This window comes from Triticum urartu, chromosome 1A (assembly GCF_056163025.1).
Source record: "Triticum urartu cultivar PI428250 chromosome 1A, HENAU_Tu73, whole genome shotgun sequence".
In the NCBI taxonomy this organism is placed as follows: domain Eukaryota; kingdom Viridiplantae; phylum Streptophyta; class Magnoliopsida; order Poales; family Poaceae; genus Triticum; species Triticum urartu.
Genome location: NC_141873.1, coordinates 496,836,189 through 496,855,140, shown reverse-complemented (window position 1 = coordinate 496,855,140; position 18,952 = coordinate 496,836,189). Strand labels below are relative to the sequence as shown.

General features: G+C 46.2%; 1 protein-coding gene and 1 long non-coding RNA gene across 3 annotated transcripts; one reads left to right on the top strand and one right to left on the bottom strand.

Moving 5' to 3' along the window:
* Positions 1-9,855: 9,855 nt before the first annotated feature.
* On the bottom strand, positions 9,856-11,821 carry LOC147991941 (xyloglucan galactosyltransferase KATAMARI1 homolog). The gene has a single exon (XM_087526544.1). It carries the CDS (start codon positions 11,552-11,554, stop codon positions 10,055-10,057), a length of 1,500 nt encoding a protein of 499 aa, XP_087382670.1. The 5' UTR covers positions 11,555-11,821; the 3' UTR covers positions 9,856-10,054.
* Positions 11,822-15,009: 3,188 nt separating this feature from the next.
* Positions 15,010-18,659, top strand: LOC147991940 (uncharacterized). 2 transcript variants are annotated; one of them, XR_015607191.1, is made up of 4 exons: positions 15,010-15,357; positions 15,742-16,824; positions 16,906-17,291; positions 17,758-18,658. It is a non-coding gene; the product is annotated as an uncharacterized LOC147991940 (long non-coding RNA). The 2 variants fall into 2 exon arrangements; XR_015607190.1 differs by having other exon boundaries at positions 16,906-18,659.
* Positions 18,660-18,952: the final 293 nt, after the last annotated feature.

Genomic DNA, 18,952 nt, shown 5'->3' with positions numbered 1-18,952 from the left:
CCATCCTTCTTCAATATCATGACGCACGTCCTAGTTAATCTAGTCGACGAGATTGTCATCCTAGGGCCCGTATTTCTACACAATATGTTCCCCTTTGAGATGTTCATGGGAGTCCTAAAGAAATATGTTCGTAACCACGCTAGGCCAGAAGGAAGCATCTCCATAGGCCATCAAACAGAGGATGTTATCGGGTTTTGTGTTGACTTCATTCCTGGCCTTAAGAAGATAGGTCTCCCTAAATCGCGGTATGAGGGGAGACTGACTAGAAAAGGCATTCTTGGAAGTGACTCAATAATATGTAGGGACGGATATTCTTGGTCTTAAGCACACTACACAGTTCTACAGAACTCTACCTTGGTGACCCTGTATGTCGATGAACACAAGAACAGTCTGTGCTCCAAACACCCAGAGCAGTGCGACGACTGGATTACATGTGAACACATCAGGACTTTCAGCAGTTGGTTGGAAACACGTCTCAGAGGTGACAACACTGTTTGTGATGAGCTGTACTTGTTGTCCAGGGGACCATCTTTGACTGTATTGACTTACAAAGGATACGAGATAAATGAGAATGCATTTTACACGATCGCCCAAGATCAAAAGAGTACCAACCAAAACAGCGGTGTCCGCTTTGATGCAGCAACCGAGAGCGGAAATGACACATATTATGGTTACATAATGGACATATGGGAACTTGACTACGGACATGATTTTAAGGTCCCTTTGTTTAAGTGCAAATGGGTCAATCTGTCAGGCGGCGGGGTACAGGTAGACCCACAGTACGGAATGACAACAGTGGATCTGAAAAATCTTGGGTACACTGACGAACCGTTCGTCCTAGCCAATGATGTGACACATGTTATCTATGTGAAGGACATGTCTACCAAACCGAGAAAAAGAAAAGATAAGGAAGCGAATACATCATACGATGAGCCAAAGCGCCACATAGTTCTTTCAGGAAAAAGGGATATCCTGGGAGTGGAGGGCAAGACAGACATGTCTGAAGATTATGAAAAGTTTCATGAAATTCCTCCCTTCAATGTCAAGGCTGACACAAGCATCCTGATAAACGATGAAGATTATCCATGGTTACGGCGCAATAAGCAAATGACACAAGCGAAGAAAAAGTGAAGACTTTCTCCCGCAACTATTATGATGATACCATGCCAACTTTGTAACACACGAGTATGCTATGCCAACTTTTTCAGAGTTCACTTGAAAACTATGAATTTAGGTCGAATTTTCTCTATAGGTGCATCTATGTTCATTTTTTAGTAAAGTTAATCACAAACTTGTGATTCACACAAATTTCAAAGAATTCAAATTTTAACTATTCAAATTTGAAAACTAATGGCACTAACAGAAAGTTTATAATTTTTCTAAAACTAATGGCACTAACAGAAATTTATAATTTTGCTGACCTAAAAGCAAAAAGAAATAGATAATAAAGCAAAAAACAAAAGAAAATAAATAATGCAGGAAATAAAACAAAAAATCTGGAAAAAAAATAAAAATAGCAACAATAAGTATTTTTTGTAAATAGAAACAAAATAAATAAATAAAGCAACAAAGAGAACAAAAAAAACTAAAAAAGTGTTTTCAAATTTGAAAACTAATGGCACTAACAGATAGTTTATAATTTTTCTAAAACTAAAAGCAAAAAAGAATTTAAAAATAAAGCAAAAAACAAAAGAAAATAAATAATGCAGAAAACAAAACAAAAAAACTGGAAAAAAATAGCAACAATAAGTATTTTGTTGTAAGTAGAAACAAAATAAAATAAATAAAGCAACAAAAAAAGTGTTTTCAAATTTGAAAACTAATGGCACTAACAGAAAGTTCATAATTTTTGTAAAACTAAAAGCAAAAAAGAATTAAAAAATAAAAGAAAATAAATAATGCAGAAAACAAAACAAAAAAACTAGAAAAAAATAGCAACAATAAGTATTTTGTTGTAAGTAGAAAGAAAATAAAATAAATAAAGCAAGAAAGAAAAAAAGTGCCACCTACTGGGCCCCCACGGCCTGAGTACGACTAGAAACCCTACCATGGGCCAGGATTCAGGCCCGCAGGAGGCCCAGTAGGCCCACAGGCACACAGCACAGGGTTAGGCCCAAAAGCCTGCATTTGAGAGGAGCTCGGGAGGGAAGGCGCAGTAGCGCTTATAAACCACTCTCGAGCTTTCTCAGCTAGCGAGGTGGGGCTAAAGTTTTGGCGCGGGGCAGCACAAGGCCTTTGGTCCCGGTTGGTGCCAGCAACCGGGACTAAAGGGGGCATTGGTCCCGGTTCGTGGCACAAACCGTGACCAATGCCCCCCTTTAGTCCCGGTTGGTGTCACCAACCGGGACAAAAGGCCGCCGCTTCCCGCCCTTTGGGCTGCTGAAAAAGAGGCATTTGGTCCTGGTTGGTGGCACCAACCGGGACAGTCCCGGTTTGAGCCACGAACCGGGACCAATGCCTTTGCTATATAAGCTACACTTGGGAAACTTTCAGATTTCCCTTGCCAGTTGCCCCCGACGACGCCGACCTCCTCGACGCCGCCAGGCTGCCCCGACGCCGCCCGCCGCCCCCGCCGTCGTCGTCGCCGTCGCCCGCGCCCGTCGTCGCCGTCGCCCTCGCCCTCGCCGGCCGTCTCCCGCGCCCGTCGTCGCCGTCGCCCGTGCCCACGCCCTCGCCGGCCGTCTCCCGTGCCCGTCGTCGCCGTCGCCCGCGCCCTCGTTGCCCGTGCCCGTCGTCGCCGTCGCCCGCGCCCTCGCCGGCCGTCGCCCGCGCCCGTCGTCGCCATCGCCCGCGCCCTCGCCGGCCGTCGCTCGCGCCCATCGTCGCAGTCGCACGCGCCCTCATCACCCACGCCCTCGCCGGCCGTTCCCTGCCCCGACGTGTCGCCGCCTCTATGAGCACCGCGCGTCTGCCGCCCCCGCCGCCGCCGTGCAATTTTTTTTAATTATACATGCTTTTTTACATGTTTTTAGATTTTCATATATATATATATATATATATGTATTTTTTAGATATATGTTTTTTATGTATGTTCATGTATGTATATATGTATGTATTTTTTCAATTGTAATGATGTTTTAAAAATACATATATGCAAAAGTTAGATTTTTAATTAGAAAAGTTTTATCTATATATGTTCTCTGATTTAGTACATTTTAGGTTAGTTTCATTTTAAAAAAAGTTTTATATATTTAGGAAGAAGGAATAGAAGGAAGAAGAAGGAAGAAAAGTTTTTATATATGAGGGTCGAGAGGGGGTCGACGGTCGCCGAGGGGTCGAGGGTCTTCGAACATGAGAGGAAGAAGAGGATAAAAAAAGAAGAGGAAGAAGAAAAAAAAAGAGGAGAAAAAAGAATAGAGGAGTTAAGAGGAGAAGAAAGAATAGAGGAGTTCTCCTCTATTCTTTCTTCTCCTCTCTTTTTTCTTCTTCTTCCTCTTTTTTTATCGGGAACGAGGGTCGTCGAGGGTCGCCGAGGGGTCGAGGGTCGAGAGGGGGGCTAGGGTCACCGAGGGGTCGAGGGTCGTCGAACATGAGAGGAAGAAGAGGATAAAAAAGAAGAGGAAGAAGAAGAAAAAGAGGAGAAGAAAGAATAGAGGAGATCTCTCCTCTATTCTTTCTTCTCCTCTTTTTTTTCTTCTTCTTTCTCTTTTTTTTATCGGGAACGAGGGTCGTCGAGGGTCGCCGAGCGGTAGAGGAAACCCTAAATAGCAAGTATCGTCGGTGTCACTTGTGGGACGTGGATGTAGTGTCCGACACCGACGGCCACATGTATCTCACACCCACGATACTTGCTATTTAGGGTTTTCTCTACCGCTCGGCGACCCTTGACGACCCTCGTTTCCGATAAAAAAAGAGGAAGAAGAAGAAATAAAAAGAGGAGAAGAAAGAATAGAGGAGTTCTTACTCCTCTATTCTTTCTTCTCCTCTGTTTTTTCTTCTTCCTCTTCTTTTTTTATCCTTGAAGCGTTGTCGAGGCCACCCCAGACCCTAGAGAAGCAGCGTCGAGGCCACCCCAAACCCTAGAGAAGCAGCGTCGAGGCCACTAATTAATATTAGTTCTACGTTTGCCACTAATATATCCATCTGTCATGTTTGAATAATAATTGCCATGTTGTAAATATTTGTAGAAACTATGGACACCGCCCAAGATGAAGTAGAAGAAGAGTTGTTGGGGGACATAATCGCACGAGGAAGTGATGCCATCTGCTCGTTGTTTCTCAACGACACCGATGGTCTGGAAGCAGCTGGCTATGATTATGATGGCTCCGATGACCTAATGCCGGTGCAAGAAGGAGACTGTGAGGACGGCTCCAGTGACCCAATGCCGGTGCAAGAAGGAGACCGTGGTGACGTCTCCGGTGACCGAACCGAGTCCGGCCAGGTATATATATTAGTTAAGCTTCTGCTGACTAGCTAATTGATGCATTCATTGTTTTGGTATGTACACATATTAATTAAGCCTTTGTTCTTTTTTCTAGCCCTCCGGATCGAGCACAACTTCGGTAAAGAGACGAGGCCCGAAGAAAAAGTTGAGCTCGGATGAAAAGTTTGAGATCATAGCAATCGCGCCCGATGGCCAACCAATTGAACCCTTCCGGACAAAGAGCACATTTGTTGCTCAATGCGGGGTTTTGGTTAGGAACAAGATCCCGATCAGCATCTAGCAATGGTTAAAGCCGGCTACAGAAGACCCTAAGGTGTCTTATGTCAATGATATGCAGAAAAATGATCTTTGGACTGAGCTGAAGTCAAATTTCACCCTACCGCAAGAGGATGATCCGGAGAAGCCAGTTAAAGAGCAATTAATCAAGCCTTTTGGTCTTAAGAGGATGACAGAACTATTCAGGAGGTGGAAGAAAGAGCTGAATAAGTTTGTCGAAAATAAAGAGACACCAGAATTCAAGGGCAGATATGAGAAGATCAGAGATCACTGGCCCGCATTTGTGGCCCACAAGACATCGGAAAAGAGTAAGAAGATGTCAGCGACAAACAAGCAAAATGCTGCGAAGCAGAAGCATCACCATCGCACGGGGTCAGGTGGCTACCTCGTAGCCCGGCCTAAGTGGGCCAAGACTGAGAATGATCTGGTTGATAAAGGGATCGAACCAGAGACAATTAACTGGCCAGACCGTTGCCGGACTTGGTTCTTCAGGGCTGGCGGAACCTTGGACCCTGTATCAGGGAAGTGCATTTGGACGAACGATCAAATGGACATACCAGTCAAGAAGCTTTAGCAGTATATCGAAGCAGCGCAGCAAGGGACGTTCGTTCCAGGCAGAGAGAACGACGAGCTCACAATGGCCCTCGGGAATCCTAAGCACCCTGTACGGACACGAGGCACGCCAGGCTCCATTCCATGGAAGGTTGGGTTTCCGGACGCAGGCGGTTACAAATGCCAGGAGAGGAGGAAAAAAGTGCAGCAGACCCAAATGCAGGCGCTGCAAGCAAGGGTACAAGCGATAGAGGAACGAGAAGCAAATCGCAGCAAACGAATTGCCGAAGCTTCCCCCGAAGCTACCCCGCCATCTCAGCGGAGAAGCAGCATGGCTTCCACCGAGCTGCTTCAGCCGGAGCATGTCTTGATGGCTCCTGCCAGCTATCCCGTGGATGCTATCACGGAGTCTCAAAATTACCACCTTATGACGCAATGGATTAATATGAAGGTCAAGGCGGCTGTTGGCTCTGTTTTTCCTACTGAACCCGGCGCAACTTTTCACTGCCGGCCGATTCCAGAAGGATATGCTAGGGTGATGGTGGATGAAATAACGGAGGGATTTGAGGACCTCCAGCTTGACCACCCTACTGGTGAAGGGGAGACTCGGCTGGGTTCTGCTCTGAAGACTCCATGCCTATGGCGGAAGGAGCTCATCAACCTTCCGAACTGGACGCCTCCGCCTCCTCCTCCTCCTCCGGCGAGTCAGGGCACTCCGCCTCCTCCACCGCCTCCTCCTCCGGCGAGTGACGATCAGGGCACTCGGCCGGCTCCTTCTCCGGCGCGTGGCGGCACTCCGCCTCCTTCTCCGCCTGCGCCGGCGCGCCCGAGCAGTCAGCCTCCTCCTTCTCTGCCTCGTCAGTAAGGGCGGAAGAGACCTGTCGCCGCTCTAGCTGCTACAGCGCGTCGTAGTCCTTCTCCTCCGCCTCGTAAGCAAGTAAAGAAGACAACCGCTCCGTCTGCTCTGCCGGTGTCTAGCAGTACAGCCAGAGGCGGGAGGACATACAGATTCTGTCCTTCTCTGAAGACTCCAGAGAAGTTACCATATAAGAGGACCCCGGAGGAGAACGCCGAGATCGCGCGAGAAGAAGTGAGGAACTTCTTTGAAGGGGTGAAAGCAAAGAAACATCCACCTCCGGAAGAGAAGGTAGATCCGGTGAAAGCGAAGCGCACTCTGGCTGCCCTGACAAAACCACCCAAGTCTCCGCCGAAAGGAAACTATGAGCGCATTATTGGAAAGGAATTTTCCGAAGCGGAGCGGTCGGGAAGTACTGTCAGTGATCAAAGGCTGAAAAAACGACGAGCTGGGAAACAAATTGCCCAGCTCGGCGAACAAGCGAAGCAATCGTGCTCCCCGCTCAAGGTTCCTAGCGACATCGTCGCTAATGATCCGAGGATGGTGCCCGGTTATAGCAATCTTGGCGATTACCTTCCCGACGATGTACATTATGATTTCATGGAGGTGTAGATACAAAGATACGAGTACGGGAAACCTTTCGTCAAAGATGAAAGATCTCTATCAACGATGATGCCAAGATTGCATGATTGGTACTTAAAAATCTGCAGAGAGTCTGGGGGGAGGAGTACTTTGTATGTGAGAGTTAAAAAGGAGCATGACCTCGTTGGAATTGAACTGTTGCATGTTCCATTTGAGGAGTTTTTTCAGTTTTTCAATCAATTGGCCCTCGATAAAGCAACGGTCACCTGCTACTGTCTGTAAGTAGTACTACTTCTGTCATTAAGTCTCTCTATATAGCTCAGCTCTTTCATTGCATGTATTTATAATTATCCTCACTATATTATGCAGATTGAAGATCGCCGAATTGAAGAAAAGACAAGTCGGTGATATTGGGTTCATTAACACATATCTCATAGATGCAACTGAGGTTAAATTTCATGCCGCAGATACCGAGGCCAACTTGCTACGATCGTTCGTAATAAATGAAAACAAAGATATAATACTCTTTCCTTACAACTTCAAGTGAGTGTTACTGTCTTGTGCGTATTCGGTTTCCCTTATATATTAGTCAAGGTTATAGTAATGTAATTGATGAGTTATGCATGCGTGTGCAGTTTCCACTATATTCTCCTGGAGATTAAGCTTGAGCAGGGACTAGTAACCGTCTTAGACTCAAGACGAAAAGATCTCCAGGACTATGCGGACATGACTCAAATGCTCGAGAAGTAAGTTAAATCGATCATTATCCACCATATCAGCAACTTTGTTCATTTCCTGATATATCAAGTAATTGTTTTCTTTGTCTGGCAGGGTTTGGAAAAAATTCACCAAAAAAACTCCAGGACTCCCGAAGAAGCTGCAATTTAGACACCCGAAAGTAAGTACTATAGTAGCATGTTCCGCGCATCTCCTATTGATTCAAGCGCTAGTTTCATCAATACCATTTGGCATTCTTGCTTATCAGTTTGATTGACCTCTATTTCTTGTAAAGTGGTTATGGCAGGAATAAGGGAATGATTTCTGTGGATACTACGTTTGCGAGTCCATCCGCCACACGACCTGTGAGCGGGGCTACTCTGACGAACAATATGAAGTACGTAAATAACAACATTCACAATTTTATTTTATTACCATCATTTGTATTGAGTTTCATTCATATATATATATATATATATGTATGTATGTATTGACCCCCTTCTTCAAATTAGATGTTTCGGAAGCGGGATGAACTCCTAGCACCAGCTCGCATGCGAGCAATTCAAGAGGAATTGGTGGCATTCTTTCTTGACCACGTGATCGCTGAAGACGGAGAATACTATGTGGACCATGAGTCCGTATGTTAGGAGATTATATTTGTAAGAGATAATTATTGTATATATGTAGCCGGTAGTATCGGATAGATATACGAGAACTTGTTGTTCGACCAATCTCTCGGAGAAGGAGAGGTGGTCGATATCACTTCTCTCTGTATGCATATATGTTCATGACGATCTTCTATTTCCTTCGTTTGCTTACTAGCTAGCTAGCGTGTCTAGTCCTCTCTATACGTATGTATAGTACGTAGCGTCGACCAAGCACGGACATAAGAGAGGACACTTCTCTCTATTTATTATAGCTAGCTAACACAATATATGAAACACCTAAATTAACCCCCCAGACCCCCCAAAACCCCCAAACCCCTCCCCCCTTTCAAAAAAAACAAAAACCCCAGCCACAGAAATGCTGACGCGTGGATGCCTATTGATCCCGGTTGGTGCCACCAACCGGGACCAAAGGCCCTCCTGCCTGGGCTCCGCGCACAGGCCACGTGGAGGCCCATCTGTCCCGGTTCTGTATTGAACCGGGACTAAAGGGACAGGGCATTAGTACCGACCCTTTAGTCCCGGTTCAGGGACCGGGACAAAAGGCCCTTACGAACCGGGACAATAGGCCCTTTTTCTACTAGTGACGGCTTCACCGGCGACATCCGCTTGGACGCCAACACATCCTCTTACATTGTCTTCCTCGACCCGATGGTAGCCGGGCAGCCGCCGACGTGCTGGTGGGCGTGCATGGCGCCGGGCTGACGAACATGATGTTCCTGCCACCCAGGGCGACCTGGTGCAGGTGGTGCCGTGGGGCGGGCTCCAGTGGATCGCGCACAAAGATCGGCTTGGAGGAGAGCTCGCTCAAGGACAAGTACCCCAGGGACCACGTACGAGATCTTCACCAACCCGACGGTGCTCCACCGTATGAGAAAGGGTTCGGGTCATGCGGCAGATGCTATGGACGGACAGAATTAACGTCACCGTCGACCTCGGCCGCTTCCCAGCCGTGCTCCCGGAGGCCATTGGCAACTGCCTTAGATCGATAGAGATACTAGTATGAACATACTGTCCAGCAATGGCGATTCTACTAGGGGGGCTTCAATAGGCTGAAGCCTACCCTTCAAAAATCCTATTTCAACTAAATATATTATACTTGCCATTTATACCAAGGTGTTTTACATCCAATATTTGTAATGCATTGCTAATTAGATCCTAGGAAGTTGCTTTGAGCCTACCCTTCATTTCCGTGATAGATTTGCCACTGTTGTCCAGTACAATGTATGTATCCACAGATGTACACATACACACTTCAATCTTTTTGGTTCATTTGTTTCTCTCAGGAACATTGATTGTTGAGATCTTCGATCATCTTCTAGCTACAGCAGTTCAAGCACCGATTTGTAATTGAGCCATTGGTCACCAATTGAGCCATTTGTAATTGACACTGTAATTTGGCTACATGTACACAATGTGATCAAGGAGTTACCCAAAACGATGTACTCCCTTCGTAAACCAATATAATAAGAGTGTTTAGTGTATGCTCGATCGCTGCAGAGCTTCAACATGTTTGTGCCATCCCTGTCGACTGCAACAAACTAAAACTAGTCCCTGATAGATACTCCTACCTAACTTGCATGTTTGCCGTCCTAGCTAGTGCCCTCTTGACTTTTCCCCTGCGGTTGGCTCACACGTTCCGATCTCGATCTCGCACATTCTACCACGCTATCATCTCCTTAATTAATTTCAGACGGTAGCTAGCCCGGCCGTTGCTCGTCCATAAAAAATAATGTCAGCACAGTACGTACTCGCTGGACTGTCACGGAGTATTTTTGCATCTACAGAACAAGTGCTATAGATCATAACCATAACACTGATCATAACACAAGTGTGTGGAGAGCTGATCGATGCTGAAAGGTCTTAGGTCATATACATACAGTACACGCACCAACCCAACAGTGAAAGATCTGGGAGTTAGCTGGAAAAAATATAGGAATACTCCGTAGCTTTCTAGCTCAACTTTCGGGTATTTTCAAGACAGATGGATCAAACCCGTGCGGACAAGTAATCTCCAGGTGTTTACATGGACATAAATGGATCAAACTCGTGCGGACCTATTTCTGTCTGGCCATCCTCAAGCAAGTCGTACTTCCAGCTATCGTACCCGTCGACGCTGTCCCGGCACTCCCGGCCCTCGGCCGCGGCGCGGCGGCGCTTCGCCACCCGGTCGATGACCCGTTCCACCGCGACGTCGAACGCGTCCTTGAACTCCACCCCCTTTGCCGCCGGCTCCCTGTACATCACGGACGGTATGAGCCGGACGACCTCCTCCCGCATCCGCGCCACCTTCGCCGGCGGTATCTTCCTCAGCACCTCCTCGATGCTCGCGTTCCGGCCGATCACGTCGCGCTGGGGGATGAACACCGAGTAGGCCCTGTAGTCCCTGGGCAGGTACCACGTGTACTGGACGTACGCCGAGATCGGGTGGAGAAAGACCGGGATGCAGCCGGCGAGGATGGTGTCGAAGATGGACTTGCGCGTGTACGAGTCCCCCCGCGGCTGTACGCAGAACTCGGCGCTCTCCAGCAGCCGCATGGCATGGCTCGGCGAGTACTCCCCCTGGGTGTACTCCCCCGGGCTCTTGGTCACCGCTGCTTTGCCGAGCAAGGCGCAGCGGCTCGACCTGCGGCACTGCTCGATGATCTGGTTGCGCCCGGTCTTCCTGCTCTCGTGGCGGGACCCGCCGGCGAAGCACCATAGCCGCCGGCGCTCCAGCCCGCGCATGCGGCTCTGCCAGGCGGCGACCTGGGCGTCGGAGGAAGGGTGGAAGTGCGACGGGTACGGCACGGCGAAGTCGTTGCCCTGCCACGGGCTGGCCTCGAAGGCGAGCACCGTCATGTTGCGGATGGCCGGGTAGGTCATGAGGGAGTTGCCATATCCGCCATGGTTGGGGTCGCAGAGGAGGTCCCATGTGGGCCGGCTGGCTAGCATGAAGTGGTCGCGGCCCCCCATGGCGCGCCACTCGGGCCGCCGCACCAGCCAGTCCGCCACGTCCCGCGGCAGCGCGTTCCGCGCCGACATGTCGCTGTTGTCGATGCGCATCGCCAGGTCGAACTCGGCGTAGAACGGGACGTAGACCGCGGCGGCGGCGGCGGGGTCGGGCGTGAGGCACTCGTACTGCCTCATCCGGGCGTGGAAGATCAGCTCCAGCATGTATTGGTCGGTGGCGTAGGCTCCGCTCTCGGGGAGCGCGCCGCCGTCGGTGATCGGCGGGCCGAACCCGTCGTTGACCACGTGCCTGCACATGTCGGTGGACGCCGAGAGCATGCGGCAGTCGCGGGCGAGGTCGGCGTTGAACCGGGGCGGCAGGTCGTACGTGTACACGTACCGGCCGGCGCACGACGGGCCCGGACGGGCAGAGCGGGGCGAGAGGAAGGCCGGCGGCTTGCTGAGAGCATCGCCGGATTGGGATTGCAAGCTGGTGGAGTAGAATATGAGGGCCCAAAGGGCGACGGAGAGGAGCACCGCGACGTAGAATGTCCGGGCGCATCTCTCCGTGCTCCACGAAGAGGGCTTCATCGCTAGCTACTGCTGGTGGGTGCCGCTGAGGCGATCTGGAAACTAACGAGAAGAAGGAAGCGGGGCAGCTAATTTGTATTGAACAAAGTCAAACCGAGGAGCATTAGAGCATCTCTCTCCCCTATATAGAGTACTCGGCCACCACCACCAGGACATCATGTCAGTTGGACAGATCATCAAAGCATCTTTACATAATCAAAGCTTAAATACTAGGCCATCTAGGGAAACCTTCCAGCTTACTACTACACTGGTTGATGGATAATCTCTTGATTTATTGGGTTGATGAGATGCTTCCGGCTGTGATTAGGTTGATTAAGTTAGTGTACTAGTAGTGGCATCCTGTCTAAGGGGGTGTTTGGTTCAGGGACTTTTTAGTCCCAGAGACTAGAAAAAGTCCCTAGAAACCAAACGGGAGGGACTTCTTCTACAGAGACTAGAAAAAGACTCGAGATTCTTTTTTGATTAGTCCCTGGGACTAGAAAAAGTCCTAGTACTTCTAAACCAAACACCCCTTAAGTAGTGCTAGTCCATGTTGAAGTTGCAAATTATATTTACTCCCTCTGTCCTGTCCTGATGTATAAGGCTGGTCACAATGGGCAAGAACATAGTCTACTAACTTACACACTTCCCTAGACTATGTTACTACCTCCACAGTGGGTAGGAACATCTATGTAGTGTCATGCAACAATGTATTTATTAGGTTATAGACTCATTGTTTCTTGGAGTGTGTGATGTTCCGATAACTTAGCTAGTTACCACAAGCACCTCTCTCTTCATTAAATATGTGACACATAAGCAAAGTTATATTGGAGTGTGTGATGTTACTCCTAAGTTCCTCCCCATTGTGACCAGCCTAAGTCATTCGCGTAGTTCTAGGTCATTGATTCCAGGAATCAAATATGTGTTACATGTCTATTAAGTATACCACTAGATTATCTATACGGATGTAGTTTCTAATTTTTTGTCACATATAATACATATTTAGATAGTTAAATTATCAACCTAGAACTAGGCGAATGACTTATACACCGGGACAAAGGTACTAGTTTTTTGACAAACCAGTCACAGCATCTCCATTAGGCAAAGCTAAAGTACAAAAAAAAGGCAGAACACTAAAACATCTTTACTATTAAATGGGAGTTGGTGTCGGTTGCACTTTGACATCAAACATTGCTATGTGGGGATAGTGAAGAAGAGGAGGAGGTGCACATGGTGGTCGAGGGGGGAGGGAGCAAAAGATGGTAAAGAAAAACTTGTTGCACTTGATGCATTTGAGAAAATAGAATAAGTGAATAACTGACGGGAGTGCTCTTGTGAGCGCAAGCTCACATGCATCCTTTGTTACAATAAAATCAAAAAAGTATTTAAAAACTTCAAAAAATCTGAGTTTTTTGACAACAAACATTGATGTCTTTTTCACATGCGTGCAACCTTTCATGACAAAATGACATTCATGCAGGTCTCGGTGAAAAAAAACAAAATCGATGTTCCAAAATGCTTTTAAAAACAGTTTTTTTTCGAGCATCATTTTGTCTTTTTTGCTGAGGCCTCCATAAATGTCATTTCATCACGAAAATTGGCACGCATGTGTAACACACATCAATGTTTGTTGCCAAAAAGTTTCAGATTTTTTTTGATTTTTTAAAATATTTTTTTGATTTTACTGTAGCAAAGGGTGCATGTGAGCTCGAGCTCACATACTCCATGTCCGAATAACTGATCTATACTATCATAAAAAAAAGTAGAGCATGGTTCATCTTTGAGCTTTGGAAATGAGAAACTATGACCGCTTCTAGCTTTTAACACATGATATCCAATTGACTCCTGAGGCTTGTATGTTATTGGAATATGCTCACTTACTCCCTTCGTTTCTTTTTAGTCTGCATATAAGATTTGATCAGAGTCAAACTTTCTTAACTTTGACTAATTTATAGAAAAAAATATTAAGATTCACAATATGAAATCAATATTGTTAGATACATCATGAAATAAACTTTCCTACCATATAGCTTTAGTATTGTAGATGTTAATTTTTTTTATAAAATTGGTCAAATTTTACAAAGTTTGACTTTGACCAAATCTTATATGCAGACTAAAAAAAACGAAGGGAGTACCGTACATTTTTTATTGGAAATGTTACTCTTAATTTTTTGGCAAATTTGTATACACGAGTGAAATATTCAAAGTGCTGTGTCCGGCCCATTGTAGCTTTTGACTTTATTTGGACTCTCAAAATTCATGTATATTCTTCGGATGTGTTAAACGGCGCAGAGGTGGAAACTAACATGTTCTCTTATTGCCATAAAAAGGAGGCGTGAGATGAGAAATGAATCCATTAATGAAAGGAGTATAAGACAATGAGCAATATATTTTAATGAAATAAGCCACAGGCCCAGCGCCGGCAACGCAGCCAGCGCCACCATGGACGATACCCGCGTGAAGAGCGAGCGACACTTACCGTGCGTTGAGCGCCGCCGTCCACGCCACGTTCGTCGTGCAAATGCCCGTCACGGACCAGAGCGCCACTGTCGCGCCCGCCGTGGCTTCCCGGCACCCAGCTCCTTGCCCACGTGCATGTACGCATACATGATACATCCAGGAACCACTCCGTTTCAAAAAAAAAAAAAAAACATCCCGGAACCAGGATGCATGCATGTGTGCTCTTAATGATCGACATGGCAGTTATTAATTTGGTCAAAGTCAGCTATCCCGGCCACGTCGCCAATTCCCCTCCTAAAAACGAACGTCTAAAGGTTGAAAACGACCTGAATCATCGAGGTCAGGGTACACATTTCAGGCTTTGTTCGGTTAATCCTGTCTCCAAGAGAGTTGGAGAGGATTGGCTCATATTTTATCTTAGAAACCCCTCTCAAACCCTTTCGTTCCACTCAGATTCACACGCAACCGAACAAAGCCAAGGATTTAAACGTGAAAGTTCATTTTCGTCAAGCTCTACAACTTAAGAGGGTTTAAATCAGACTTTACTCTTCACTTTGCCCATCAAACATTGGGAGCATCTTGTCCATCCAAAAAACAAGGACGCATCCAGACCGCCCACTAAACAACAGTTTAGGAAGTTAAAAAAACAATCACGGTCATTAATCAATACTCGTGAAGGGAATCAACACACGTGAAGGGAATCGTCAATCAATACGCGGCACGGCCGTCAATCAATAGGCGGGAAGGGAGTCAATCAATACACGGCACGGTCCTCAACCAAACTTGCCGTCTTCATCACCGTTGGTCAGCAACCTTGGCCAGCGCCGCCGCCGGACCAACGTCGACTGCTGCCAGCCGACGTTTCCCTGTCGCCGTCTGCCAGACTGCCACCCACTCTTGGACACCCAAACCAGAATTTTTTGTTTTTTGGATTTTTTTTAACAAATTCGGAAAACAAGATCAGAAAATCAGAAATAGCAGAACTAGCACACCGTCGTTGTACGCGGCAACGAAGCCTACGTTCCGTTGTACGTAGTGGGCAACGAAACGATCGGGATAAGGCCGCCCGGCGTCTTCTTCCTCCTGCCTCCCTTTCTCTCGCCCCTCTCTTTCTCTTCTTCATCTTTCTCACACATTTCTTCCGATTCCAGTCCATTTAACCATGAAATCCAGTAGTTGAAGGTAGAAAACGGTTGCTAGTAACCCGTCCCGATCCCGCAATGGGGTAGAGGAGGGAAGCCGGTAGCCGCGCGTGGAAGAGGGAGACCGGCCACGGAGGCAGCCATTGGAGCTTGGTCCCGGCCGTGGTGGAGCTTGGCAGGGGCGGCCATTGGAGGAGCTCGCCGGAGAAGCACGCGTCAAAGGTATAACCTCACATTTTTGTTTAGTGCATTTTTTTAGGTTTAATGAGCTTCACATTTCGGTTAGTGCAGAAATACTCCTAATTGCAATGAACGTGCATAATATAAATGATGATCTTTCAGTTCGTTAGATCGGTTATTTATTTAGTGCTAGTCATGTATATGTGGTAGACATTTCGATGGTTAGCATAAAAAAATTTATGTGGAACGTAGTGGTTGCTGGGAATATGAATTTTAATTGCGGGAGATATATCTGAAATTTTAGTTCGTTTGATCGGTTGTTTGCTTAGTGGTAGTCATGTATATGTGGTAGACATTCCAGTTAGTGTATAAAAAATTATGTGGTACTTAGTGGTTGATGGGAATATGATTTTTTACATATGGCAGGAGACATGTCTGAATCAGTCAAAATTGTACTGTGGTCCTGGTAATGTCCGATCAAACGAGAGTGGGGTTGATCTGACTGAGTTTGCATATGTGGAGTTGCAACTGACCGATCCATAAAAAGTGAACATTAGTCAGTTGAAACACTGGTTGACAACAAATTTCTCGCTTGATCCCAATGTGTGCACCGTCAGTATTCAGTTGGTGTGGACGAAATCCCATACAAAACTTTTCTGGGAGTTGGTTCCGATAGATCATAGGACACATAAGTGGGTGAGCTGGTTAGAATCCTGCAAACGCCGGAGGACTCACCCCATTGCCTTAGACTAGTCACAATGGGGAGTAATTTAGACTAGTAACATCACATTTTACTAGGTTATGTTACTACCTTCACAATGGGTAGTAACATGTGTGTGGTGTCATGTCATGATTCATTTATTAGCCTATAGACTCATATTGTCTTGGTATGTGTGATGTTACAGTAACTAGCTAAGTTACCATCATCACTTCTCTCATCATTAAATATGTGCCACATAAACAAAATTATCTTGAAAAATGTGATGTTACTAGTGATGTTACTCCCATTGTGGCCAACCTTAGTGCTCCCCATCCCCATGGAGGATCCTCTGGTACAAGGCGGCGGTGGTTACAAGCCTGGCCAGGTCAGTCGGCCGATTGATGAGATGGATGTAGCCGGGTCAGAACATATGGGTGGTACTGAACTTGAGGGCCAGTCGGATTATGTGTCACGCGTTGGAGGGGGACTACGATGCAGGGGAGAGTAGTCGGAACATAGGAAATCCTGATAGTGGCGAGGCTGATGGGGATGAGGAAGGATCGGAAATGCAGAACCTAATGAAAGAGGAAGACGAGGATGAATTGACGGAGGATCTTGATTTCAAGAACTCAAATGAAGAAGATGGTGAAGATTACGACGAGGTGGTACCGATTCCTGCTTCATGGAATCAGAATCTTTCGACTGTCATGACCGTGAACGATGGTCATTAATCTTACTGGCAGATGCAGCCCCATGGCACGTCAGAGATGTACCCAATTGAGTCTATTACGGAGATCAGACACCATGTTGTAAGTATCATGTCGCTCAATTGCGTGCATGCATCAAATCTTGAATACGTATATAATAACTTTTTGTTTATTCCTTTCAAGGTGAGTGGATCGAACAGGCTCAGGAGGATGTTGTTGCTTTTATTCGCCGGGTTGAGACTGGGCCTCTTCTCCCCCAGGAGGAGCACGTCTCCTGATTGAGGCGTCTTGAAGAGAAACTATGAGGTATCAAGCAGGCTATTTCGTGTACGCGCTCGTCTGATGTTGTGCCTCGTCGAGCAGCACAACGCCCCTCGCGTCACTCGCTGGACCTTCACGATCCGCGGCCACATGTTTCGCCCCCTCGTCACTCTTTGCGCCGTCAGGAATCGCGCCCACAGGTATCGGCCCCTCGGCACTCTTTGCACCGTCAAGATCCGCGACCACATGTTTCGCCTCAGATTCCGTCCAGGCCACCACCTCCTGGCAAGGGAAAGATAAAACAATTGGTAAGAAAGTACTTGTTTGATTAGTCATTCTTGCCACTTGTATATGCTGCTTATATTGTTTTGCTTATTTGAGTTTAATTTATGGAGTAGTTTTAAAGCATTCTCTTCATACTCTAAATGAACTCTCTTCTCAAGTGCATCTGGTCTGATGTTGCATCCTTCATGCATACTCTTACCGCATTTGTAGTCTTGTGGCCATATGATTCAGTAAAGTAGAATATTGTTGTGCAGCTCCAGTTGGTATTTGTAATGCTGATATTCTTTCCCTCAAAAAAGAGAAATTGCTGATGGTTTCCTAACACTTTACCCAGTTAATAATAGAGTGAATTCCATTTTTTACCTTGTAGTTGTACATTTGTGACACATATTACCCTATTTAGCGGAACTTTTATCGAAATGTCAGATTTTGGAGACTTTTAACACGGTTTTACCTTAGTTTTACATTTTGTTTGTTTATGGTCAATAGGATCGGCATGTTGCGTCATTGATTCGTAAAAAAAACTGTAAGGATCGGAGGGCATCATTGGCGATCTTGTCCAAACTTCTCTTGTCTATCTGTTCCACTCCTTGTGGCCGTCCACATGTTTTTGGATACAGGGCGTCACCTCGCACCTTACCTGATGGACACGCATCAAAAAACAAGGGTCCAAAGATTTCAAAAGGGGTATTCTAGACGAATTTTCACTCAAAGGGGTAATTAGTGTCACAAATGTATAAATATGGGGTAAAAAGTGGAATTCACTCTTAATAATAATAGGTTCATAACCTGATTTCAAATGACATGCTTTTGAATGCTACTCTTTCTGTGCCCTAAATATTTGTCTTTCTAGAGATTTCAACAAGTGACTACATAAGGAGCAAAATGAGTGAACCTACACTCTAAAATATGTCTATATACATTCATATGTGGTAGTCCATTTGAAATCTCTAAAAAGGCAAATATTTAGGAACGGAGGGAGTATTATACCTGTAACAGGTTATCAAGCTTGTGGAGAAGGAAGGGCATTGAATGGCACGAAGGAAATTCGGGAACAACGGGCGGGCCAAGCGAGCATGACAGCGATCTTAACCAAGTAGCCTTGGGTTCCCTGTTTTGGAGGAGCCTGACATAGATTAACAGCCATTCTAATATATGTATCTATCTGTATTTACATGTCCCATAATTATGGATAGGTGACCTAGGTTCTGGTGTAGTACGTAGTTGCTGACAGAGCTGGGAATAGCAAAATGAAAATATGTGTTGTCTGATGTTATGATCATTCTAGGCTGCTAATTAACCTTGTAATGTAGTACTAGTCTCGAAGCTATGTACCTGATTAATTGTTTTATGTGCTGCTCGAAACATTGATATGATCATTGTTTTGTTATTATGCGCCATTTTTTCATTTGCCGAGTAATAATGTAGATCAAACACATATATTAATCAAGTGAACTTACTGCTTTATCTTTGATTGTGAGCCTGTTGTGTAATTTTCCTTCAACACCTAGGTCTACCGTCTCTAGCTCTGCTGGCACAACGCACAAGTGCTGTTGGTATGCTTGTACAAGGTGGCCGGTGTAATTAGGTGGATTTTGTTTAGTCGTCACTCGATGTGCTGGGCAGTGGCTGTTTAGTTCTTGTAAAACTTCTGAGTAGTTTGGCCCAGGACCATGATGATGAT

Excerpts from the sequence above, each read along its gene's own strand:
- LOC147991941 (XM_087526544.1), bottom strand. The coding sequence starts at position 11,554 with ATGAAGCCCTCTTCGTGGAGCACGGAGAGATGCGCCCGGACATTCTAC.